The 20,372-nt window shown below is 35.4% G+C and overlaps 3 protein-coding genes across 6 annotated transcripts in view; 2 read left to right on the forward strand and 1 right to left on the reverse strand.

The window, feature by feature from the left end:
- Positions 1–14,626, forward strand: part of mwh (multiple wing hairs) — a 36,075-nt gene extending 21,449 nt beyond the window's left edge. For 2 of the 3 annotated variants that reach the window (XM_066405731.1, XM_066405732.1), the window contains 8 exons: positions 6,003–6,096; positions 10,697–10,968; positions 12,044–12,253; positions 12,315–12,420; positions 12,673–12,939; positions 12,996–13,157; positions 13,216–13,345; positions 13,402–14,626. In XM_066405731.1, coding sequence (XP_066261828.1) covers positions 6,003–6,096; positions 10,697–10,968; positions 12,044–12,253; positions 12,315–12,420; positions 12,673–12,939; positions 12,996–13,157; positions 13,216–13,345; positions 13,402–14,594 — 2,434 coding nt within the window. In that variant the 3' untranslated portion in view covers positions 14,595–14,626. Of the gene's footprint in view, positions 1–1,323; positions 1,484–6,002; positions 6,097–10,696; positions 10,969–12,043; positions 12,254–12,314; positions 12,421–12,672; positions 12,940–12,995; positions 13,158–13,215; positions 13,346–13,401 lie in introns of those variants that run through there. The other variant, XM_066405733.1, reaches the window with a different exon arrangement.
- Positions 14,627–15,182: 556 nt separating this feature from the next.
- Positions 15,183–16,244, forward strand: LOC136419395 (stabilizer of axonemal microtubules 2). The gene has a single exon (XM_066405678.1). It carries the CDS (start codon positions 15,183–15,185, stop codon positions 16,242–16,244), a length of 1,062 nt encoding a protein of 353 aa, XP_066261775.1.
- Positions 16,245–16,557: 313 nt separating this feature from the next.
- Positions 16,558–20,372, reverse strand: part of LOC136419440 (potassium voltage-gated channel protein Shaw-like) — a 63,019-nt gene continuing 59,204 nt past the window's right edge. Inside the window, exon 11 of one of the 2 annotated variants that reach the window (XM_066405734.1) lies at positions 16,558–19,712. In XM_066405734.1, the coding sequence (XP_066261831.1) occupies positions 19,537–19,712 (176 nt within the window). In that variant the 3' untranslated portion in view covers positions 16,558–19,536. The remainder of the gene's footprint in view (positions 19,713–20,372) is intronic. The other variant, XM_066405736.1, reaches the window with a different exon arrangement.

The following is a 20,372-nucleotide window of genomic DNA, read 5'->3' on the forward strand; positions in this document are numbered from 1 at the left end:
TGCAAGTACATTAAGTTGTCACTCTTGAGCATTTATTTACATAAGAAAAAAGCTTCTTTGTGTGAGTGATCGGTAGAAGGCGACTTGCGGAGCCCATGGTCGTTGAAGAACTTGGGCTAAAACATTCTTAGCGAAATTCATTTTGAATAATAAATAATCGTTTGTTCTTCAGTATTAATCTGACTTCCAATGGCGAACTACAAACCATGTTCACGGACAAGGCGAAGGTACTAGAGAGGTACGCTGGCCAGCTGACGCGGTACAATCAAGTGGTACCGTTCTTTTGACAATTTACACACTGTCAGAGACAAATATGTGGAAAGCACTTTTAGTCCGGACAAACTTTGTTACGGGTCTGAATTTGCTCAAAACTGTGATCCGTGTTAAGTGTCTCTACGGCCCTTAGAGTGAATTTGATATCCACCATAGACAGATTTTTCATCAGACCCCATCGTAAATATTCCATTGCAACGGTGAAATGAATAATCGCCAGATTCTCGTCTTTGGGTCAACATCTGTATGGCTTGGCTATTAATCAGAATTAGTATTTTAAGTGGTTCTTATAGTATATTTTACAGCGGGCCTTAATGTTCGTATGTCGATATAATGAGCCATGTGAAATATATGTATGCTATAACGCTATGCAAGGAATAGGTGCAATTAAATACGTATTATTTGACTTTAATTATTAATAATCTCCTCTTAATACTTTTCTAAAAATTTTGCATATTTGCACGATAACGCGGAATTATAAGTTATAAACGCAATATGTACATTAACTTCCGTGAAAAATTATAAAATAAACTAACTTGAAAGAATTATTTCTCAGTTTAGTGCAAGACCTCCAACAGGACTAATTTGTGTGTACTGACGAGAACACTAACTTATCGAGATATACTCGTAGATCGATATATGATTATATCGCAGTTTATATGGAACCCAACGTAACAATCGTCAAGTTAATGCTGCCGTTTAATAAAACTAGTCATATTATCTACACGAATGAGGTAAAAATCAGCTTTTTTGCAATAACAAACGTGTTTTCATCGATGGCAGAAATTGATTTCGATACGGCTGCATTGGGCCCCTTTAAAATTGCCCAATTTGTATGTCAAATTTTGTGGCCCTTGCAGTGAGTTGCAGTAACAACGGGATGGACATGATAATTAAACTGCTAATAATTCACACTCTTTTGCGTTCAGGCGAGATTTTAAGAACGTTATGGGACGTTACGTTATCTTAATCAATATTGTTATCAAGTAGCTTCGTGGGCAAATGAGCCTATTAGAGGCCTGACTTATCTAACAGGCAATTTCGTAACCATATACGCAGCATCGAGAAATAACATAGCGGATATGTTAATTCGTTCTTATAGAATGGGCCTGAGGAATATTGCTAAGTGCACATCGTTTGGACGTGAGTCGGGTAATAAATCTTTAACTCTTCGGATATGGTGTTTGGCGGCTACTTGGGCTTATTACAGGTTAGTTATATTGAATGCACGGCTAATATTGGATGTAAACATGGAATTTTATTTAAGATTTTAGCATGGTCTTATTGTAGCTTTTGATGGGCGAAGCCAAAATCGCTATTTGAATAGCAGCTATTTAGGTAATCGCTTAGGAAAAGTATAGTTTTACGTAACGAGTCGGTAGCGTGGGCGAAGTGAGATCTCGCGATACACCACGAGTTAAATAAAACAGCATTTGCTAATGAGCTGTGACCTTTTAAAATCGTAGTTTTTTACACTAAAAATAGTTTTTTCTCTGACCCACCAGGGAAACAGAAAAACATTCTTAAGTTAATTATTCAAAACTTGTAATAACTAACTTAATAATAAAGTAAAAATTACACTTTTTGCCTTGGTTTATCTCTATGCACTAAACCTGAAACAGGACCGAAGTTCCAGGAAGCACTTGGCTGTCTCTTTGCCTTCTTGTTTCGAAGATTCCACATGAGAAATGTGAAGACCTGAAGCTCGATTCATTATTATGTAATTAAGGGGGCCCTCGGCAAGTTCAAGGCGATGGATGCAATTAACCATTCAGTTGGAAATTTACTACGGTTATGGTTTTAGGCTATAAGCTCATTAATAACCATTAAAAATGGGAATGTACCATAAACTTCATTGTCACTTCAGTTAGGTGCTGCCTTGTTTGGGTTATTGTCGGCTGAAGAAAAAAATGTTACTTTGGTAGACGGCTAGGCGTAATGTATTGTTTGTCATTGGTGTACTGTTGATGGTTTGTGGTTGGACAGTTTTTCAATTCCATCCCATTCAACCATCATGATTGACACCTACACGTGTTGATAAAGTTAATTATTGAACTTCCTTATAATATGACTCATTAGGAACCGTACATGCTTATCGATATTTAGATTCATTTTACTGTTGATTCTAACAGTAGATTATATTACTAGGAGTATAAGTGGGTCTTTTTGTGCCGAGTCAAAAGTTCGAGGTCAAAGCGAAGCTGCGTAAAAGTAGTTTCGGCTCGCCTCCATCTGACATAAATAACACTATGACACGTTTGCAAAGATCCTAACAAATCACTGGGAAATCAGATCTGAAGCCGACTAACTTTCATAATCCATTTGATGATACCATAGAATTCTTATGTCACGTGAGGCTGTCCACGAAAGACCGGAAAAAAATTGTGGCGTGCATCCATACGCATACTGTATGACTCGTGTTTATTGTCCATTGTTACAATAAGATATTAACGCATGGGCTATTTTAATTGGGAAACTTAAAAGTTTTAAGTATTAATAGAAATTTAAGTCATCCTCTTTATATAAAACAGTACTCTCTTCTTCAGCATTGTTGGTTTCTCTTAACAGTTTAATAAGGCTAAATGAACCGAAAGCAGATGTTTTACTGTAAGCTAACGATACTTTTTGTAATGCTGAGCGTTGTTTTGTATAGTTATTTTATTAATAAAATTGTGAAAAATTACTCTAAAAACCAGGAGCTTCAACCTACGCGGCGGATTCCGCAAATGCCATTGTCTCCATGTAATTGGGTGATGATACAAATACTAATGAGAAAAAAGCATCAATCTCATTCTGCCTGGAAATTTAATATAAAGGTTGCACAACTGAGACTAATTAGGTTTTGCACTAATTGCTTAATTAATTAGGTTTTTCCTCAAATAAACGAAAAAGTCATAAAAGATTTCATTTCGTCACTAATTGTCCACATATGAAGCAGCTCTTGGTTGTTTCGAAAACTGAAAAACAATCCGATGATGATGAGGAGGACGATGTTGAATACTGGATTCCCACAATAGTGTTAAAATGAGGGGAAATAATGAAAATCTATGCATTGAACTTGAAATATAGCCATCAATTAACTTTTCTTGTTACATAGATTCATATGCAATTAGAAGGTATTATGCCAACAACACTACCATAATAATAAATTATTTATTAGCACGATCCAATGAGCTATTTCCCACTATTATTTCAACGCTGATTTCGTGTTAAGCGTATGCTTCTTCTTTATGTAAATAATATTATGTCTTAATCATAGAGGAAATGTGGCTTATTAGATGTGAGATTTATTACGTTATAAAGTAAGTTTTTTGCATATTTATTTAAACCGGTAATAAAAACGAAGGAGTGTATTATTCTGCGGATTTTTTCCTTTCTTTTTTGTATCAATCGTGACCTATTACGTTCCTGAATTCCAAGAGAATGACTTGGAACCCTTAAACATTCGTCGGGCTCGTAACATACTGCTTACAGTTCAGGTTACTTTAGCCTTACAACATTAAAATGAACATTTATGTCTTTTACGGTTTTCGAGATCCCTGTCCTCATCCGCGAATTTGTAGTTCCCTGTATAAAGTAACGACAATGTTAGCTGTGCAACTGATAATAAAATTGGAATTACTTTGACCGTTATGAGAGAATTCCACTGTTAATTTATACAGGATGGTCCATTCTTGATGCAGGATTCGATAGCGTTTAAGCTACTACGGATGGTGATTTGGAACAGAAGTGATGTCACGTCGAATCACTTGGGCTAAATGTTTTTTTAAGTAAAAAGCTAACATAACGTGGGTCGCACATACCTGATTATATCTAAGCTACATGGACGGAACACAACGGAACTGACAATGGTCATACACTAACATCAAATGGAAAATTAATCGGTGTTAAAGGTTCACGACACACAATCTGTTCAAGTGGATACAAAAATCAAACCAATAAGTACTTACCATGAAACCACTATATTTCTTTCTCCCAGGAATGGCTGAATACGTGAAGTACCGGCGGCTAGTCACTAGCCAGCTGGTGATTAACTCTTAATATAACCATCCAACAGAGTACCGAGACACATTTAATATATGCTAATAAGCTAAAACCGTTTCTTCTTCTTTGAAGAGCATTTATCTTCAGGACTCTTTGCTACCTCGGTAGCAAACTATCAGATCGGAGCAGCAGTCGGCCAACGGTTTCACGAGTTATGGTCAGAAGTGTAAATGGGACCTTTGACCAAAGCTTTTGAACAAGTTTTTCATCATTTGTTCGCCAGTTAGTGTTGGTGTTGAGCAAAAAAAACAGAGATTTAAAATATGTGGGCTGTACCAATTTTCTCGACTTCCTGTGGTCAGATATCCAATTAAGGCATCAGCCGAATTCCCAATGAAGAGAGCGTGTTCAGTCGCACATAAGAACCAGTTTAAACTACCTGACTATACTATGATATATCGCTTATCAAAAATTTGCATCGATCACTTCTAAAATCGACTGCTGCTAATTAGTTCTAATAACATATCTAACTCGGTTTAATGGCTCGTCAAAAGATGAGCGATGCTTTTCATAAGATATGGAGTTCTCATGGTTTTTGTCTATTTGATACCGTTAGGAATGTATTAAAGATGGCGCTAGCGTAGACATTATGCAATATCTAGCAAACAACAAATAATTAAAAGTTATTTTACTTTCAGCGTAACCATCAACCTCAACATAGATTTGATACATTTCCCTAGTAGTCGAAATTACATATTTTCGAGCAATTAAAAAATGATTATGATAAATTGATTTTCCTGTTCATAAAGAACTGGCGCTCTGGTCAATAACATCTGAACTGTCGGTTCCTAGGAGTCAATGCCTGGAATTTTTCAAGTTAAACAAGAGTTATTTAAATAATTATCTGCTCAAAATAAATATTAATTTAACAAAGAGAGCTGAAGTGTTGAACATCTAATGATCTAGGAACAACACCCATTGTTGGTTCCGTTATATTATGTAAGGATGTTGAAGTGGCACCCAAAATTTAATTTGCTCTTCTCGGAATATTTTATACTTTAACCTCGGGTAACATTCCAATTTATTTTATAGCTGCCCGATTCAGTGGTTCAAACTACGACCAGAATATTAGAATAGGACAGAAAAAGAACACGTCTGAGTAGCTTTGATCAAATGCAATTAACTACCTCCAGTAAGACTCAAATCTCTTCCAGCAATCTCTTCCCTGATCTATTACCATTTCTAAGATCTATGGGAACCTTCAAATCTACCGTATAATCGTGCCATTCTTTTCTAATATGAGCGTATAATTTTTTTGCGATTGACTTAACGAGAAGAAATCTATCTCGTTGTTAATAGGCAAGAATGGACAATTTGGTATGATACAATCTTGTCGGTGTTTTCAGTAATTAGGGCTATTTGAATTTCAAATAGGGAAGTTTTCAGTTCCTTGATTTATGGCCCTGGCAAGAAAATATGTAGTGATTTGAATAATTTTCGGATTAGACTTAGAGCGAAAAGATATTTCAGGTTATTTGCTCAAATTGGTTGGAATATTAAACCCCCTTGATAGTAATAAGGTAAGGTAAAAAATTAATGGTTTAAATGATGTGCAGTTAAATGGAAGTTTATTATACTTATTTATTTTGCGGAATAATGTTGATTAGAAATATCATTAAGTTTAGTATTTAATAAGGGTTTTCTTTTCAATTTGAAAAAGTCAAATATTTTTGTTTTTTTTTCAGTGATTTGTTCGATTCTGCAAGCAATATGGTAACGAATTCTGATGGAGATCCCAAAAAAGATGGGTTTGGTTATGTGGATGAAGTTATCAACAAGGTAAGGGTGTTAGATTTCAATTACGAGTAAATTTTATTTTCTTAAAGCAATTTTTTGAGTGGTATTCATGTGTAAATTTTATTATCAAGGAGGAATCATTTTTATTATACATTAACAAATCAATTTATTAACATAATAACTTATTATTTGGCGGGATCATCAAAAGAAAGGATGCATAATCACTGAAAATATTATTTACTTACTTGTGGTAGTGGTCGATGTTAATAAATATTCAAAATCAATAAAAATTTATTGAAAAAATACGCGTGTTATTGTGAGCAATTTTAAAAATGGTATATGCAATTCAGCAAAGAGCTGAAATTATTTTTTTTACTAAGGAGCAAGGAAGATGCGCAAGGAGAACAGCTAATGTTTTTAATGCTAGAAATCCCCAATTCTAATGTAAGTCACACATACGTTTTAGACTTAATACACAGTTGGGATCTGCAGCATAAAGAAATTCAATGTTAATTAATGAAAAAAGTTTTGAAAATCTCCAAAACAATTCGAGTTTCGAATTAGTTTCTACTCGAAGCAGAGGCGTACATAGTTGAAACCTGAAACAAAAAAAATCAATATTAATTGCTAAAAAAAAACTTCAAAGCAGTTATAATTTCAAATTAATTTCGACTTGAAACAGAGGCGTCCACAGTTGAGATCTGAAACACAAAACAAATTTAAAAATCTTCGGAACAGTTCAAGTTCCGATATCATTCTTCCGGCGCGTCCAAAGATGGTCCTGAGTATTCTCTAGAAGAGCCAAAATTGCAAATAATTTTAACTGTCAACTAAAATTCTAATTACGTCGTTCTCATTGACCGGACAAAACTTAACTAGAAATGACAAGAAACAACAATCAGAATTCACCCCCGAGCACGAAAAGCGTGACTCAGAATTACGTCAGCAACATCCACTTTTACTCACTAAGTCATAGATGTACTAATGGCGTACATCACGAATCTTTAGGACAAAAGAAAACCCAATTATCCCGATTATTAGTGTAGCGCGCATTACGAATATCTTGTCCATCGCCGTGCTAACATTCGAGTGAATTATATACGAAATGATATCGGTACTACCTTTTGTAAAGGTACAGCTGATCGGTCTTGGAAACGATACGCGACAGGAAATAGCATGCGATGTTTCCAGATTTAGTACAATGCGGGAGAAATTATGAATTCAAGGCAGTAGTTTCATTACTCAAACATACCCCGGCAGGATAAAAAATACATTTCCTTTTTTCGAGAACAATACTAATTTATAATTTCATACGTCGTGTTTATAATTAGTATACATATGTATCTGTTTAATAAAGATAAAGCCAATACCAACCGTAACATTTTGTTTCGTTGTGTTAAAACTTAACAATTTGAAGAGCTGAATGATTTACGCATGCGATCTAATAAACTTGGTTCTTCAATGAACAATAGCCATAATCATGGTGTCGCAATCTTGTAGGGACAACGTTTTCTCCACCGAATTGTTCGGAATTCGTAATTTTTATTAATAACACAAGTGTGAATGTATTCGACACTTAAAAAATCTTGGAAACCACTAGAGCTACTCCATAAGAGCCAAAATTGACAAGTAATTTCGGTTCAAACTAAAGAGGCGCACAGTTGACACTTGAAACATAAGAAAATTGAATTTACTTTCTTAAATTACAATTTAAAATCTTGAACTTCTGGATGTTGACAGTGGATGTCACCATTGAGGTTGTGGAGCCTTGGAAAGGCAATTTTAATTTTTGACTACAAAAAATCGCAAAAATTGCGGACCAAAATGATACTGCATCTCCGAAGCTAAAAATGATATTATCAAACAATTTTCCTCTCGAGCTAACTCGTTTAATTTGTTCCGTATTTCGAAAATTTTGTTTGTCATGCTACTACTCAGCTGAATCATCTAAGAATCGATATCGGTACAACAACGTATAAACAACTACAATCTGATTTTTATAAGGGCACAAGGCATAAGAAGAATGATAACGATACCATGGCCTCTGAATATTCAAATAACTTTACACCCTTTTTTGCGAGCATACAGCTCATCGGTTGAATCATAGGAACAGTAGGCGAAACGAAATAATATATAGTGTGTATATGCTAAAGAAAAGATATATACATTGGCAAAAACTACTTAAAGCAGCCCCAATACAGGAAATAAAATTAAGCGAGGTTAAATTAGGTACAATGATTATTATGATTAAACACCGATTACTTACCACAAATAAAGTTTCTGAAATTATGATGCCTTCGAAACCCTATCAACAAAAACTGCCTCTCCGCAGGCATTGAGAAGAGATATTTCAGTTACTACTTATTTTCGACATAACACGCACTGCACTGCCCATCTCACGTCCGCCTATGGCTTTTGTTTTTTCAGTTATTGAAATTTTTACTGCGATTCAATGTTTGAGCTTTTCCCCAGCATGCTCTTCAGCGATCGTGCAGCTTCGGAAACCCGAACGCAAACGAGACGATATTCCCGGAAATGGCAAATAAAATCGAATTTTAAACGTGCGGTTTTACCCGCCTTCAACCAAGCACAATCCAAGCAAGATAATATGAAAATTTATCGAATTGCATCCCAATTGTAAATAAAAATAAACAATACAAAAATTTATATTCTACATATGTAGATGGTTCTTGTCGAGAACCGATGAAATTTATTACATTGAGAAACATTTGCCTCAATGATTAATAGATCTTTTCTTTTGATGGTCATCTCGACAAACAATAAATTAATAGATGGCTAGTAAATTGAATTATTACAACAATTTCCTAATGATAAGACATGTTTGAATTAAAAACATCTTAGTTTCAACGCTATCAGAACAGTAATAGAATAAATGATTTTAGAACGATCAAAGACGCCTAACTTGATAACGCAATAGTCGAATGTTACAAATCAGATACCGAAATGTAGAAACTAAAAGGCCCTTTAAAATGATTTAGCACTTAACCATTTGCCATTCAAGATATTTGAGAGGGTAGTTATGCTGGGTAGAGAGTTGAAAGAGGCGCATAAAATTTTATTATATTAAAAAGGTTACATAAAAATTGTTCCTCTTTGATAACAAAATTGATGTGTTTCAGCGATTTAAAAAAATCTCTTTCGTTTCAAGATAATAGGGTTGGGAAGTTTTTAAATTGACACCCTGTACAACTTTAAAAAGCATTCGATGAAATTTTTAAAGGCAAATCCAGAGAAATGAAATACGCCCCATTTTGACTCTCGAAAAATGCAAAAAGTAATAATTCTGTCTATGTAGGCTATGGAGAAAACAAATGCCTATGGTTTATTTGACATGTAAACAAACGGAAACCAGCTGTCAAGAATTGAATAACTATATCTATTAAAATCTTTCTTACATTTTGCTTTTTAAAGGTGGCAATACATGCTGCCGAAGTAAAAATTATAGATTTTCATGTTAATATCTGCAAGAACGTACAATACTGAAATATTTATAACATTAATACTTTTTTATTACACCGTATTATTATTCCCATTTAACATACCTCACAATAGACATGATAAACGGTCCTTAACGGATACCGGCCGTTAAGGCCATTAAAGTTAAAAACATCCACACAAATATGCATATACACCAGATGATTTACTGTAAAATTATATTTATTTTCCATTATAGCATACACGCACATTACTTCCACAATGTCTCTTCTGGTACTTTTTAAAAAATTGTCATATTCTTTACGTTATTTCACGATATTCGTACTGTTACTTATTTACGTTTTTAACATGATTGTTAAATTTCTCCACAAAAATGAATTCTATTTTGAAAGGAAGAATGAAATATTCCATGGAATTATTTGCACATTTCTATGAAATTCAAATTATATTACATTAATTTGAATCTTAACCCATAAATAATATCAGAAAGCATCTTTATGACCATGAGATAAAGGTAAATGGTATTAAATTTTGGGGAGAAATCATTATTATTATTTAGAAATCTAATTGGGAAGAGTCTCTTCTTCAGTCGTTAGCTTAGTTACTTCTAGCTGAATTTTTAACAATTCACAAAAAGGCTTAAAAAACTCATTTTGTGACACATGTCTGAGGGTCGCATAAGAAGCGTGTATATCAGTACCCTTCCTGTGGACAAGTTCTCATCTCAACGGCTCATAAAAAAAAGTTGTAACTGTAACGTCAAACGGAAAAGTAACGAGCTAAACTTGTTACTTTTCTATTTTAAGCATTCTCAAGAATTATCGCTGAGCCCCAAACACCTGTTATTGCCATGCCGCCATTAATCTAAAGATAATTTCCTACAGGTGTAAACATCCGCCAAACTCGTCCCACATTATCTCTAAAAATCATAAACTAAACTGTTTATAAGAACTTAATGCAAAGCAAGTTTCACTTTTAATAGCACTTGCCTATTCAAGGTAATAATTTAAGTTTTGCATGGAAAAAACTTTCTTCTTTGCTGGCTTATTATTTGACCATTTCCCCGCATTTAACCCCATTCCTTAACGCATTCTTCATGCATGAATAATTTATTGATTTCCCCGGCTAAAGAACTCTAATCAATAATTATTAATAAAAGTATCCAAATTTTTATTTCTTCCTGCAGGAAAAACAACGACCCCCAATTTACAACCCTGAAGATTACGCTCTAATGCTCAAGAAATGGGGCAAGAAATCTGCGAATGGAGGCCTAATGGCTCTCTATGCCAATTCAAGTACCTCAGACATGGAAATGGGACGCACCCATGGCAACGCGTTTAGAGACTATCGGAACCCAATGCTTACGTCATCGGGGTCTGAAATGACTTTACGTCAATTTGGCACCGTGTCCGAGCTTTTGGGGAAACTTAAGACTGATTTGAAACTCGCATTTCCAAGGTAAGATATTTATAACTTTTGAGCATTATTATAGCATGCCAGGTAGCTATTGTAAAAAACGGACCATAAAGCGTAAACATTTAATGTCGTAATTAAAGAATGCACCACCCAGTGGTCAAGGTATAATGGCTGGTCATAAAACTGCAAGGGTACCAATCTACCTCTAGTATTTTAAGATACGGTTGCATGCTAATGTTTTTTATTTAGAGAAATAATAAACAAACGTGATGCTGTGAGTTTTACCTGTTTTATAGATCAGGGGTTTTGATGAACTTGAGATTTATTTACTGTGTCGAACTGGTAAATAATGCGGATGAATTATGGTTATATTGAACAAAAAGAATAAAGCTGTTAAGATGTACTCTATGTCAGAAATTGGTTTCATACGTATGGGGAACCTAATCTCTGCATTAAAAATTCTTCAGCTTTCATCGTTTTCCGGAAATTACTTTGCCCGCAGTTATTGGTCAAATTCGGCAGTTCATTTGTTTTGTTACTAATTATCAAACTTACGAACCTGTTTAAACGTGCTAAAAATGACGCGCATGCGACACTTAATTGTTTTCATGGCCTACCTCGTAATGCTAACGGCTAATGAATTGATGGTACTCATAAATCCTTCACAGGGCACCGAAAAACTTAATTGAAAATACATTTAGTAATAGGAATTTTTCTACAGAATGCAAACACGCTCGTGAAGTAAATTTAAGTTTGTACCTAAAGTCAAAACATACCATCAAATCCATTGAAAAGTAGTACTTTATAGTATGGACACACTAGAACAAATATGAGATACAAGACTGAGACCCTCCAAATGCCTAAGAGCACGTGGGTTGCATAATTATCATCTTTAGAATTTGAACTTCAATGCTTACTTTCATTAACAGAATTTTAAATAATGGAAATTACATGCTAACAAGGTTCTCAAGATAGTGTAAGCTGACACCTTTATGAAATTAAACCAGTGTTATGGTACTTGAGCCACTTAAGAAGGCATACATTTGCAATTTTAATCTCTAATAGACATCGTAGGTTTCATGGGATTTTTCCAATTTTCTTCATTACATTTTTTTAGCTTTGTGCAGGAATTTGTCGCTGACCCTTTAGATGGAGTAACCCTTCTACTGGACCTCTTAAGGGCAATTCAGCTTAGCCAATCCAACACGGTGGTGAATAGCCCACCGGGTTCGTCAGGTACCACTGGAAAAATACCCCCCTCATTGCAACGAAGAGCTCTTTTGGATGAGCTTTCTTGCCTCCAGTGTCTCTTGAATTGCTGCATAAGGTATACTAGTTTGGAGTACCGTGATATGAACATCAGGTACTAACGTTTTTACACTTTTTAGGTATACAGAGTCTCTTAGAAAATTGATCTCGTCGTCGGCAGGTTTATTTACTGTGGCTGTGTGTATAATGAGCAACGTTAACAAGTCCCGGATAATTGCTTTGCAGGTGAGAATGAGCAATTGTTTAATTATCACTCTTTTTATTGAAGATGTAAAACTTGAGAAATTAACGCTAACAGAATTCTAGGGGTCCACTATGCTGCTACAAATTTTTTATACGAATTTGAGTTTAATTGCTAAATACTTATTAAAATAAAAAGTGTTCTCACCTGAATGCTCTTTCAAAAAATGCCATAATAATTTGACTTTATTATCATCCATATCAAAACTAATGCCACTTTTACTATTGCTGCTACAGCTACTCGCAAAAGCCTGCGAACCATCAATCGCAGGTCATTCGGCTGTTTCGGAAGCAATGTCCACCCTCAGACTCAGATTCGGAGAACCTGTCAGATTCAGGTTTCTCGTCGGAATGATGATGTCGACCGGAGGTCAAAAGGAGCTCATATGTTCCGGACTCAGGTTTCTGAACAGATTTATGGACACCGCTGGGAATTCTCAGAAAAGGCTTTACATTCAAGCAGAACTGAATCAAGCAGGTCTCGATTTAGGTATCATTAAGAAGGTAAGTATTTAAAAAATTAATGTGTTCCTCTATTAAAAATTAATTATTACATGTAGAACGTGGGGAACTTGAGCGGATATGATTTTCTGCAAGAAGAAATTCTTTACTGGGAGAAGAAGCATATTAATATAGAAAATTTAAAGTTTATGATGGATAATTTAAAGAAAGAGAATGCGTCTCTTCGTGAGAGAGTGGGAGCGTTGGAACGAAAAATTAAGGTAAGATTGCTATGAGATATATCAATTTTATATTCAGCCTTTAACGACTTCACTTCAGTCTTTGCAAGATGAGAAAGGTGCCTTGAGCTGCGTGGAAAAAACACTCAAAGACAGATGCACCGAGCTGCAGTCGGAAATTCGGTCTCTTAAGTCTAGCAGATCTTCTAAGGGGTCTTACACCAAAAACCGTATGTTTTGATTTTTTTTTTCAGTAGCCTTAAATTGCTTACTAATTTCTTTACAGACGACTCAACGCCCAATGAAGATGAAGGCATATCTTCTTCAGAAAGAAGCCTTACCCCTGAAGGTGAAACCCAGCAACATTCCATTTACGAAAGCTACACAGCTCAAAACGGACAGATCTCTAAAATCGTCCCGGACCCACGTCAAGATGATCAAGAAACCACCATAGACGAAGTCATTGAAGAATTGAGGAATATCATCAATGAAGCCGAAACTGAAGATCTGGCTAAATTGGAACAGCGAAAACTTGAACAAGAAAAGCGAAGGATTGAAGAAGCTCAAATAGCCAGCAAGCTGAAGATCCGCATTGATGCAGATGACTACGCTATAGCAAGTGAAGGGGAGATCATTCCGTCCGACCTACATCCGCAGCCACCACGCAGAACTAAAAGTTTAATGCATCTATTTGTGCCATCTGAAGACTACTACTATTGCCCTAAAGAGCTGTTCTTTGAAAACGAGACTCCTTACACAAGCACCGATGGATCAGACTCGTTACTTAGCGCATCAAAGTGTCTTGGCGCCACTGAGCATGCTGCTTTGACTCCGGCCCACTGCAAGATGGTGTCAGAATTGAAGAGCAAAACGCCAGAAAAAAGAGGCAGAAGAACTTTGGTGTCTAAGACGAGTATTAAGAGATCTGAATCTTTTAAACATTTGGACGGGGGCGGATCATGTTTCTTTAGTACCACTGTAAATGTAAGTCAAAATCAGGAGTTGGAGAGTAGGGTTGGAAGACAATCGAAGTCCAAGAGCTTGGATAGAATAGACAATGGCTTGGATGCCATGGTAGATATAATAATGACGAACCAAAGTTTAGACACAACCACCCAAGCAAGGCCAAAAAGCGATTCTGCTAGGAGTACATCCCTAATTAAAAGTGTTTCAAACGTTTATATCAGAACCAACAGTGGAAAATCAAAATTCGGGTCGTACACTGAAGAAAAGCCGGTTATGTTCTTACCATCATCTAAAGACCCATTCACTGATACTTCGTATTATTTTCCTAGAGCACAAGATAAGATGGCGGGGTCTGGATTCTTGATTAAAAGGGGTCATGGAAATGCTGGAATGTACTCAGGGCAACTGCAGGGCGAGAGTAGAAGTACTTTGTCCAGAAACAGGGATCTTTCGTCTATGAGTGGTAGTGCCGTTGGAGGAAAAGTGACAGATTTACCATCAGGACTGTATTAGATCTAGGTGCCAAGATCTGACGAGAAAATTTTCATGAATAGTATAAATGTGTTCACTGCTCTGACATGGTAATTGCAGGTTTTCCATACATGGCTTCAAGTAATATTTAGATATTTTAAGGATACCACAAAAATGATTTGTATGATATAGGATTATAATATACTTAATCAAATTGTGTTGTGCAATAATATTTTTATAATTTATTTCCTTTAAGATTGACGTTCAATAATATAAGTAATTTATAGCCTATAAAATGGTCTTGTGTGTTATAGCATTTTGTCAATACATAAAATAATTTTTATAAATTATTGATTTATTTATTTCTCGCTTTATTCATTGATACTTATAAAGTGTAAACAGAAGTGTCCGATAATGGAATTTACACTGGTCTTCCGAAGACCCCCTGAAAATACACTCCTCTTATCTATTTGTAGTACTCGATAAGGTAAGCGGAATCTGACAAACAGTTTGCTCATTAACCAATATTTCGATCGTGTCGAATTCTGGTTCAATTTTTGTGTCAATATTTTACGCTCCTAAATTAGCTCCTAATTAAATCCTAATTATTTTCGTCCTTTTGTTTCCAGCATGACGTCCTGCGGGCAGTTTCCTGGAACAGGAAGACAACCACTCAAATTCAACATTAGTTGTCTTCCGTATTCACATCCACCGTACCCATCCCAGATATGTGCGTGTCCGTCTCTGTTTCCTTTACCTGCTGTTGATGACTCAGTACCTAAACGTGTAGTGAATCAGTGCGATGTCAACACATACGCCGAGCCAGATAGACCTAATCCTTCGCGCTGTAATGTTTATATTCCGACCCTTTGTGAATGTTTCCCGTGCCTTCTACAGTTTCCGCCGAAGCTAAAGAAAAAACGTAAGTATATTCAGCCTGCCAGACCAAAATCCTTTGCCCCGGAATGGCAGTACTTGCCTCCAGAGTTAAAGATGGCCGATGATACAATTTATAGAAAGAGCTACGTACCTGTAGAGGTTGATAAGTCTAAGCAAATATTCCCCGAGAGCCACTTAAGCGTAGGGGATGGGAAGATCTCCGATAATACCGTAAATCGAATGACTTATAAGCCCGTGAAGATAGCCCCCACATGCCCCGTGTATCCTTCTGGACACAAACTCATAGACGAAGGCCCGATGCAAGACATCACCACTCACAAGCACGAATTCGTGCCGAAGCCCTTTGGCAGACCTGAAGCGGTCAAGCCCTTCACTAACCTCTTCACCTCAGATTGCCCTCTTAGCGATCAAACGGTAAACAGAATGTCTTACATGTCCACTGACCTCAACAGCGTCAAAGTCGCCCCAATTCACCCCACTGACGCAATTGAAAAATCTTGGGGGAAAATCAGCGACAAAACTGTAAATAAAATGTCTTATCAACCTTGGGAATTCATGGAACCTGTCGATATGCTATGGATGGAAAAATCCAAATATCAACCTTCCAGGTTCAGAATGGAAGGTAATACAGTTAACAAAATGAGTTATCAGCCTCCGGGGACGTGTGCTGAATGCGAAGACAATGATCCAGATTACGTAGATTGTCCGGAAATAACATGTGATCCAAATCCCGAGAAGCGCAATGGGCCAGAAATGTGTTGCAGGCCCTGCTGTAAAAGAGTTTCTTGTTAAAACACAAGAATGTTCTTTTTTAGAGAAATTCCTGTGAAAACGTTGTTTTTAATCGCTTTTTACACATTTTCTGTGATTGTCTTGGTGAAATTAGCGGTATTAAAAGATATTATAGAATAGTGCATTTGATAGTTTTAATCCATTAACTTCTTTCTTTCTCTTGGCTCTAGGTTGCTGGTAAGTGATGAAAGCGGGACATAGGACTCCGAAGCTGGTAAGTACCTATACTATAGAAATTTATCCAGTTAAGCCACCTTAGTTTTATCCGTACTGGCGATGTTCAGTGAAATGTTCAAAAGTCAAATGAACAATGTATTACGGAAAATTTATTTAATTTTAACAGATCTACAGACCAAACCGTAGACTAAAATCAGGAAGTTTTTAATATTATTATTTCGATTGCGAACAAATTGTCATAAAGCTACTGAAATAACATTATTAAAATGTCAGTTGATCTGATACTAACTTCAGCAAAGAAATCTACGATTCTAAATCAACAACAGCGACAAAACTTGAACGAAGAAAGTTAATCTAAATCATCTTAATTCTATCAGGATCCAAAAATGTATGTATATTATGAAGTAAAATATCAGAGTATTGATATATTTTACATATTGATTCGAAATTTAAGTGGTAATTATTTAAAAGTATATATTACAGCACTGATACGTTACAATAGAGATATGTTACTACTTAATTTTATAGTACTTACAGCTTCACCATTAGAATTATTCCTAGAAAATATAAAATTTATTTTCTCAATTTTATTGCATGTTGTGTCTGTATGAAGATTAAATAGTAACTATTAATATTTTTGGTAAATAAAGCGCCTTTTCAAGTACAAAGGCACAACAGACGATAAAGCAAAGACAAAGATATTAATCATTATTATTGTTGTCCTTAGCAAAAATTTATTTATGTACGAGTTTTGTGCATTAGTTATAACCTTTATGACTCAATTAATACCTATTACTAACTCACTTGAAGTGTTAAAGCTTAGCTTAGTGAAAGTCCTCGAGAATTTTTACATTTTAAATATCACATACAATTTAATGTACTAATAAAATTACATTTTACCAGTTGGTCCAACCTCATTTTATGTTTCACGATTGATGTTTAAGCCCTTTAAAACTAGTTGAAGAAGATTTCTACAAGTTAAACGCATGGAATGCACAAATATTAGTAACGGCTTCGTGGGCTTCAATTTAAATATTATTTCATATGCTTTGATTTGCAAAATAATATAAAATAATAGAACATTTTTGCTTAATGTATATTCAGCACAAGCAAATATTATTAATTTTATTATTGGTGCTCTTTTTGTTAGAAATTATATGGTACAAAAATATAAAAACTATTCTAAAAGAATACGAATATTTCGATATGTGGGAGTATGGAACAACTCATTACTTTTCACAATAACCCTCATTTTTTATCATAAAATACTTAGATTCGTTTTTACACAATGCATCATAATAAACTTTAATTCTAAGAAATTTACAAAGAGCTAAAAACTAGTGAGCGAATATTTTAATTATAGCTAAAATGTAACTTGAAATTACTTATTCTCACGTTAACGGGACTTTTGTCAGATTTGTATCGCTCATGTCTGTAGCGTGGTAGTCCGAGTAATTTGAATTTTAGTTCCCAAATTCGGTTTAATCATTGTCAAAAGTATTATGAGCTCAATTTTGCTTAGTATTTTTAAGTTCGTTTAGTAAATTTTGCTTCGATTATGTTCCAAAAATTCAATCAAGTTAAGTTTTTTATTTGGACGCCCTGTAAATACGTCGTTTGAGTCATCACAATTCAGACAAAAATGGCATAAACGATGCCCATAATATTGCCAATATACCGATAAAATATATTTTCACCTTTCACCTAATTGAAATGAAGTAATAGGTTGTCGCTGGCCGCTTGATTCCCCATTCAATTCAAGAAAATATATCAAATAAATTGAGGGAAATAGGGCGTAAAGATATGTATTTACCATTTTTAAGTTCGTAGTGATGGGATTTCTGGTGAAGGGCGCTAAGAAATCGAAGGAACATATTTATTCGACACAACATGTTTCGTGATTTTATTCCTAGACCCACTGGTCGGAAAGCAGTAACGGTTATTTTCTCCCTAACTAGATATCTCGCTAAGAAACGAACATGAGCATATAACACCTACATACAACGATTTACCAGTTTCAGAAATCAACATTCTTTCATTCCTGGATAGAGCGTTTCATGTAACGAAGGAACTGAAAATTACTGTTTTGGTTCTTAAAAAAAAATACACGCATTGTTAAAGTATTTTCCCTGGATTATGCGGACTTCTAAACCAAAAACGGATATGCGTACAGAAAAGCCGGATCTATTCATATTTTTCAGATTAGATTTCGTGTCGTGTTGCGAGCTAAGTTCAGATATTCATCTGCAAGGCTTCGAAGTCCTCGGGATTAGCTCAAGGAGTGTTTCTCTCTCTCTCTCTCTCTCTCTCTCTCTGTGTAAAGCAATTTCTGTACCCGTTTCTCTTTTCGGGCTAATCCCGAAGACTGAGGCCTGAAGAGTGAATAACCAAGTCAGCCACAAACCAAAAACCCTTAACTTCGCATGTTATTTTTCAAAAATACGCTATGTTCGATTATGTTTTAAACATGAAATGCATTTTACATGAAACGCGCCGAGGATAATAAATTTTCACTAATTATATTTTTATTTAGACTATTAACTTTGTGTTCAATCTCAGAAGCGTGTTTATTGGATTTTGCTACGGTTAACCCTGTTTGATTATTAAAAGACACTGGTTATCATTAGAGTGGTCAAAGTTATTGGATATCTTCATTTAGAGACGTTGCACCTCTTTTCTTTTCATTTAATTTTAACAAATACCCGATGGCTTTCGGCAGAAAACCAAAAGACCGATCGATTTGATATGTACCTGAAAATTAGCCTCTATGCTGTTGCAAATGATAATGGACTCAGCACCATAAAAAAATCTGGAAAAAAATAGGCGCCTTTCCCCCATTAGAAATTATTTGTTATGTTACCTGTAATTGGGGAAAGACGGAGGATTAGTTGGCACTTTCTTGCAATACACGTGCAATATAATAAGCAAGTACGTTATAGAAAAAATCCATATATCTGCTTGACAGTTTCTCAACTTTTAGAACGTGCTACAACGTCTCCATGAAATGAAACCTGAGCTCTTTTCGATAAACTTACATGCCATTCAGATTAGGTGGGCATGATGTTTAGATTATCAACTAAAATCTAAAATTAGCTTCATTCAGTAGTTCCCTGTCTTAACTTTTCACCATGGTTGTATGGCACTGGCCAGACTCCTGCGATAGGATCACTTTGGTGTCTTGAGGGGTCACAGTGTTTTTGGCTTCACACTGGGGTCTCGCCATTAAAAATGCTGGATTTGATTCGAGACCAACGCCGTTTGGATTGAGGGACGCCGTTACCCCTATCAATCCTAGAAAATAGCAAAGAATCAGTAATATCTTATGAGACGCAAATATTTAAAACATAGAGATATCACTGAAGGAGGTTTCGCAGTTATTAAGTAGTGTTGTCACGAGGCAGCTCGTTTCTAATGGCGCTCGGTAAAAATTAACTCTGCAAAATGAAGCGCTTCCTCGTAAATTAAATTGCCCCAATTTATAGTCAGCAACTAAACGATCTTTAAGTATTTAGTGCTTCTTATCTAAGTTTAACTCCTAGCTACTTTCACGGCTGTTAACACTTAATTTATAGAATGAGCCACTTCAATATATTAAACAGTAAATCAACTCGTAAAACGAAGGAAACTACCTCAAAGCAATTCTTGTTTATTTATTTTTCCTGGCTCTCTACCACGACTTGCAGAAAGAGCTGTATCTATCAGTTTGTTTGGTTGCTCGTGATTGCTGAAAACTGCGAAAATTGTTTCGTTCGCGGATTTAAGGTTTGATGAATTTCATTCGCTTTCGACTTATCCAACACGTCAAAACCGATCGATGACCAATATTCTTATTCCATACCATTCAGTCAGAAATAACCGTCCATTAAAATAAATTCCAAACTGCACATAGTTGAGCGTGCTATACTGGAATGACTCACCTAAGATAAGATCAAGGACAAGTAGAAATAACAT

Source organism: Euwallacea similis, chromosome 2, assembly GCF_039881205.1.
Source record: "Euwallacea similis isolate ESF13 chromosome 2, ESF131.1, whole genome shotgun sequence".
NCBI lineage: Eukaryota > Metazoa > Arthropoda > Insecta > Coleoptera > Curculionidae > Euwallacea > Euwallacea similis.

Excerpts from the sequence above, each read along its gene's own strand:
- LOC136419395 (XM_066405678.1), top strand. The coding sequence starts at position 15,183 with ATGACGTCCTGCGGGCAGTTTCCTGGAACAGGAAGACAACCACTCAAA.